Below are 6,283 nucleotides of genomic sequence, written 5' to 3'. Positions count from 1 at the left end.
ATGAATCTGCTCATACGTCATCTTGAGTGCACGAAGTAGTTTCTGTGCCTCGTACATGCTCTTTGGCATAACATGATCATCCGGAAGCAGACTCCCAATAACCGTCAACAAGCCATCGAATGTGTCTCTACTAATGATGTACTGCGACTTGAACGCCATTACACGCCCAATGGCATCCAGTTGATAAACCTTTGTCTGGCCGTGAAGGGGCTTCTGTGCCGCGTCGAACATGTCGTAGAACGCCTTTGCAGTCGGCTCTGGCTCGTCATCCATACATCCTCCCGTGTACTGTGCCTCCTGATAGTCGTTCAACATATCCGCTACCCCCGCATCCGCGTCATAATCCTCGACACATTGTCTCAACACCTCCTCTCTCGTACGATGCGCTTCACCATGAAATATCCACCGAGTATAGCCCGGCGTAAATCCATTCTTCCAAATATGTTCTACCATGGCCTTCTTTGGTTTTCTTTTCCGGTTGTCACATTTGTTGCACGGGCATGGGACTAGACTCGCTCCTTTAGCAGCTTCGCCATATACCCGTTCCACGAAATCATCGGTCTTTCTAATCCATTCAGTGGTGACATCGTTCCTTCCTCTACGTCCCGTGTACATCCACTCAGAAAGTTATGAGACACTATGTGTAGAAACCTAGAGGACTACACATGAAATCATAGAGTTTCAATGTGGATCTCTTAGGTTTCTACACATAGTGTCTCACAACTTTCTCCAAACATTCTAAAAATTTTATCACAGCCTGTACATATGATATCATGACACGTGGACAAGTTTCATGATTTTCTGACTTTGTTTGTGTTTTATATAATTTTTAAACATGTGGATGCCAAGTTCACGGCCATGTTTAGTGAGCATGTTGCTCGAAGTTTCCGGTACGCTTCTGAAATCGGTCGTAACTTATGCTAAGTAACATGAATATCATTTTTTCATGCACGGTTTTCTAAGTTTCGAGTGACCTGCAGTTCAAATTTGAATTTTCCGAAAAATTTCAAATAAACGAACTAAATCTACTAACGATTGAAAACTCTGTTATAATTGTCCACAAATGATACATGTAGGTCTACATAGTGTAGAAACATACCACAAAAAGTTTGGGAGACAAAATAAAAAAAATAAAAATATACTTTGCCGAGTGTCTAGAGATGACACTCGGCAAAGCCTCCCTTGCCGAGTGCCTGCTATGTGGCACTCGGCAAAGAAGCCTCTTTGCCGAGTGCCAGCCGTTGGCTCTCGGCAAAGACTGACGGCCGTCAGCTTGGGGACGGCCGCTGACGGCACTTTGCCGAGAGCCCACTTTGCCGAGTGTTTGGCACTCGGCAAACTTGTCCTGTGCCGAGTGTTCAGCACTCGGTAAAGGGGCTCTTTGCCGAGAGCCTAACTTTACCGAGTGCGGCACTCGGCAAAGCCTTCTTTGCCGAGTGCCCGACAAAAGGCACCCGGCAAAGAATACAACACTCGGCAAAGCCTGCAATTCCGGTAGTGATGAGAATTTTGTTTAGCCAAGTCTTAAATTAGCTAAATAGCTAACTAACTGTAACTATTTGAGTTAAGTTTTTGCTCAGCAAGCAATTAGCTATATGCATGTCAAATAGACTCAAAGTTTAGTTACTCTCGGAGTCCAGCTTGCTTGTGGTTTGGAGGATCGGAGTTTCTCGTATTCGCAAATCACGACGCATGTGACTGAAAGGCACAGCTAGCTTTTGTCATTTGCTTTGAGAAATAGTCACTCTTGCTTGACGACCTGACCATTGTGAGGTTATGGCTAAATTACACGGTAGGTCACATCTCTTCTCCCGTCGTTCTGCGCCTAGCTATACCTAGTCCAAACTACCAAAGGTATTTGCAGTACTATTATTACGTTGATGCTACGATTGCAACAAAGCGCATCTCTTTCCCTTTCTCCTAAGATTGTCCTTTTGATTTAATGACCATGTGTACTGTGCAGTGTCGTGACTTAGGATGCAACGGAGCTGTGGCTCTTTTCTTGATTAACAGTGGTTCCATCTCTAGATGCTAGCTTGTATACATCTCGCTAGCTAGCAACGACGACGTCAGCTAGCAACGACGCATGAATTGTGTATTTCACACTTGTATTCCTGATGGTCTAATAATGATTTGTGGAACAATAATATATGCAGGCTCGATCAATTGTGGCTAAATATTAAAAACCCCTCAGGGGCGTACGCGCGTTTCTAATCATAATCGCCCCTCTTTAATCCCCCGTTCCAATGATTTTGATGTCTTTCGTACGTGCTTTCTGCTGGCTTTATTTTCTTAATATTTTCGGCGTATCTGAATCATTGATGTGATCATCCACTGTCGATATACGCGACACACAGAAAAATCAATAATCCAGACTCAACCGAAGGAACTGCATGGGTAGGAACACGGCAATGACGGCATCTTGCTTATGTAGCTAAGCAGATTTCTTCGCGACGATGACACAATAATTCATATATATGCCTTTCCACATCTGAGCTGGACGTATATATGTTTTTATTTCTTATTAATTGAACAATTAATCTAAATTATATACTAGTTGTATGTACATAAATGCCACAAAGATATGCGAACAGCTAGCTAGCTTGATCATGTTATTATTGAACTTCTATATTTAAATAAATGAAAATGAATTTAGACACATATGTGAAACACATACATCAAGTATTATATGAACTTATTTAGTAACTTAAAACGAATTTTAATTTAGTAAGGAAGGAGTATTATATTCTTTTTACTATGCGCCATTCAATTGCAAGCATTTGCACGGACGACAACCCCACGTACAAGTACAATAAGTCCCCATTGTCGAGACGATGTTATTGAGCTTTGAACGACACTACACAAATGAGATCACGATATATGAATTGATGTAATTTCCACATGAACAATTAAGTCGGATGTTTTCGACGCCATCTCGCAACACTATGCTGGATTTTTTTGTTGGCAAATGCCCACTTCAAAATTAGATAATTTTCGTCGATCTATTGCTCTTGCATATTAAACCATGAAAATTAGCTAATTTTTGTGGGTGAATGATGAAAACTACTTAGTTAGTTTGCATCAGTCTCGTCTAGTCGATGAAAATAATTTTCATCCTAGCCGATGAAAGTTTGTCTGGTTAATTTTCATCGTCTATGGAAACTCCTTGAAAATTAGGATTAACTTCTATCGACTCACTGTAACTGATGAAAATTAGCCTTATCAGATGCAAATTAACTATTTATATCGATACATAACACACACATATATTCTTATTCATCCATTTCCATCACATTATGTCCATCCACATCACACAAATCACAAATTATCCATACCATATTTATGGATTTATAACATATCTTCAAATAGCTTTAGTTACTGAAGTCTAAAATATTCCAAATAACAAAATAAATACTAATTTTTATACATCAAACGAGTCTTAACATATAGATTCGTTAAATGATTAGAGTTCTCACCTAGAGTGTTAACCAATGAGTTAGATCCCTCATAGTCTCTAGGTTTTGCTAATTATTTAGGAGTCTAAAAACCCTATAATCATACTCACTTTGCAGCTACAAATAGTTGAAGCAGGTTGGCCAAGGATTAGGGTTTAGGTGTCTAGGGTGTGCGCATATGGGGCCGATGGACGCGGTGTATCCGAGCTGGGAGATTAGGATAGACGTGGATGGTGTGGTCGATAATGGCGGTTAACGGTCGGGGCAGAGCAAGTGGATGGGACGACGCGGTCATGCTAGACGGCATGGTCGAGTGAGGGTTGGATGGAGCGATTGCCGGGACGATTGCTCTAGCGAGGGTGGAGGTTCGACGGTGTAGTTAATATGAGTAGAGACGCAACACACGTAATATCGAATTACTCGGAGTAAACTAGTTAATTTTCGGTGATCATACTGCATGGCCAACAAAAGAATACTAATTTTCGCGACAACAATTAGTAATTTTCGCCAGTTAGCTTACAGCGGTAAAAATTGATTAATTTCTATAAGCTTTAACTAAAATCCACAAAAAAAAAATCAGCCACGAACATCGTCAATCTAGGACCGATGAGCTATGACGACGAAGTTCACGACTATATGCATGCCTAGCTCTCTAGCCGTTTTTTACACGAATAGTGGGCGTGCAGAAAAGTTCTGCAAACTGAGGCTAACTAACATAGAACATTGCATGCAGACGTATTGATGATCATTTGGAAACGCATGTCAGTGCGACAGTGTCGTGCGCGCGGGTCATGCGGCCGGCGTTGCGCCTCCCAATGCTCTGTCTCTCCCCGTCGCCATGAAAGCGAAAGGAAAACAGCTAAATTCCATCACTTCCTTTGCATTCACATCATCACTTTGTTGCCTGTTTGGTGGTTGTAGGTCCGCCTGCTCTGCCAACCCATCCGGCGGTCCGGTCCGGCCATCCAGCCCTCCCTCGGCCAGTCAGCACGGCGTGCGCACACCAGCCTGCGGAAAGCCCAGGCCGCCCTTCTGCTGCCTGCGCCGCTGCACAAAGCTAACGGATTCTTCTGTCACACTGCAGACTAATAAAGCTGCACGTCTCTGCCTCTCTGTCCACTGTCACAGTGCACGACGAGCTTTGCTTCTTGCCTTCTTCATATATACTCTGCTTTGTGCTTTTCCAGCGGTCTGCTGTCTTACGCGCATGTACGAGAAGCGAGCTGATCAGGCGGCCGCCATGGCAAGAGAATTCCACGCTGCGTCACCGGCGGTTACCGTGCCTGCCTCGCCGCTCCCGTCAAAGAACGCCGGGGGCGGCCTCGCAAACCTCCAATGGCTGCTCAGGAAGCGCGCCAACAAGGTGCAGCAGGGCCGGTCCGTCACCGTCGAACAGCAAGAGGCCGCCGACGACTGCGACGACGAGTGCGCCTCCATGTTCGCCGGCGCCACGCCCTACAACGTCCCCGTCGCCGTCGCTGGTCCAACTCCAGACGACGCGCCGGGCAGGAAGCGCCACGGGGAAGCGCTTTCGCGGCTCCGGTCGGCGATCCTGGCCGTGCTAGCTCGAGCGCGGCGCGGGCGCGGGAGGCGGCCGCTGGGGTCCTGCGCCACCGTCACCGGCACCATCTTCGGCCGCCGCCGCGGCCGCGTGCACCTGGCCCTGCAGACCGACCCGCGCGCCCCGCCCGCGCTCATGGTCGAGCTCGCCGCCTACTCCACCGGCGCGCTCGTCAGGGAGATGGCCTCGGGACTCGTCCGCCTTGCTCTCGAGTGCGAGAAGGCACCCGCACCGCCGAAGCAAACTGGTGACCCATCCATCGATGTCGATGCTTACTTTGGCGGTAGCTGGCGGTGTTTCCAACTGTCATTACATATATATACTCTATATATTGCCTTCACCATCATTCCTCATCTTCCATGCATGGCGATGGCGACCGCCTTGCATTTCAGGTGACCATCACCACCAGAGGCGACCACGTCAGCAGACGGCGCTGGTGGAGGAGGCCACCTGGCGCGCGTACTGCAACGGCCGCAAGTGCGGCTACGCGCTGCGGCGGGACTGCGGCGCGGACGAGTGGCGGGTGCTGCGCGCCGTGGAGCCGGTCTCCGTGGGCGCCGGTGTGCTCCCCGACGGCGACAACGTGGGCACGGGAGCCGCCGCCGCCGGCGAGGGCGACCTCATGTACATGAGGGCCAAGTTCGAGCGGGTGGTGGGGTCCAGGGACTCGGAGGCGTTCTACATGCTGAACCCCGACGGCGGCACCGGGCCCGAGCTCAGCATCTACCTTCTCAGGGTCTAGATGACAAAATAGACATGTATAACATATAATAATATGCTGTTCGTTTGCGTGCCTTTTGGTTTTTATTATTGTGAAAACAACATGGGCTTCTTTCTGCGTGTGTTTTGGTTGTTTTGGCTGCATTGTGCATGCAGTTACTGGCTAATTTGATAGTGTCACTTTGTCATTGTCTCGATTCTCTACTTAGACTACTCATGCAGTCATGCCCCTTTTAGAATGCACGAATTTTGGAGAAATCGTTTAGAAATTTCACAGATGTCAAGGTCCTTGAAATATTGTGTTATCAGTCAAATATGTTTTAGATATTATCAAGAGATAGTGAAGCTAGCCTTTGTCTGCAGCGGTGCGCGAAGAAGGGACGAAACTAGGGAGCTTTAGCCTCGTAGGATTGAGTAATGGACAAGAACAAAGGAGATCAGAACCTTCAACCCGAGGTACCAACACATGAAACAAAAGTAGACGAGAAGAATCCAAAAGATTGGTTCACTAAAACACAGAAGTTCTATGGTGGTGGTACTAAAGCTA

The 6,283-nt window shown here is 46.8% G+C and overlaps 1 protein-coding gene across 3 annotated transcripts; it reads left to right on the top strand.

Annotated features, from left to right (window-relative positions):
• Window positions 1-4,033: 4,033 nt before the first annotated feature.
• On the top strand, window positions 4,034-6,005 carry LOC103638361 (uncharacterized). 3 transcript variants are annotated; one of them, XM_020544432.3, is made up of 3 exons: window positions 4,034-4,555; window positions 4,643-5,299; window positions 5,409-6,005. In XM_020544432.3, exons 1-3 carry the CDS (start codon window positions 4,294-4,296, stop codon window positions 5,756-5,758), a joined length of 1,269 nt encoding a protein of 422 aa, XP_020400021.1. In that variant the 5' UTR covers window positions 4,034-4,293; the 3' UTR covers window positions 5,759-6,005. The 3 variants fall into 3 exon arrangements, with proteins under 3 accessions (XP_020400021.1, XP_020400020.1, XP_008659519.2); XM_020544431.3 differs by having other exon boundaries at window positions 4,045-5,299; XM_008661297.4 differs by having other exon boundaries at window positions 4,048-5,263.
• Window positions 6,006-6,283: the final 278 nt, after the last annotated feature.

The sequence above is a fragment of the Zea mays genome, chromosome 9 (assembly GCF_902167145.1).
Source record: "Zea mays cultivar B73 chromosome 9, Zm-B73-REFERENCE-NAM-5.0, whole genome shotgun sequence".
In the NCBI taxonomy this organism is placed as follows: Eukaryota; Viridiplantae; Streptophyta; class Magnoliopsida; order Poales; family Poaceae; genus Zea; species Zea mays.
Note: the sequence above shows the minus strand (reverse complement) of the source record. Positions and strands in the feature narration are given on the sequence as shown.

Coding starts and splice junctions, on each gene's coding strand:
- LOC103638361 (XM_020544431.3), top strand. CDS start 4,294: ATGAAAGCGAAAGGAAAACAGCTAAATTCCATCACTTCCTTTGCATTC. Junction 5,300..5,408: donor TGTCGATGCTTACTTTGGCG/GTAGCTGGCGGT, acceptor CTTGCATTTCAG/GTGACCATCACCACCAGAGG.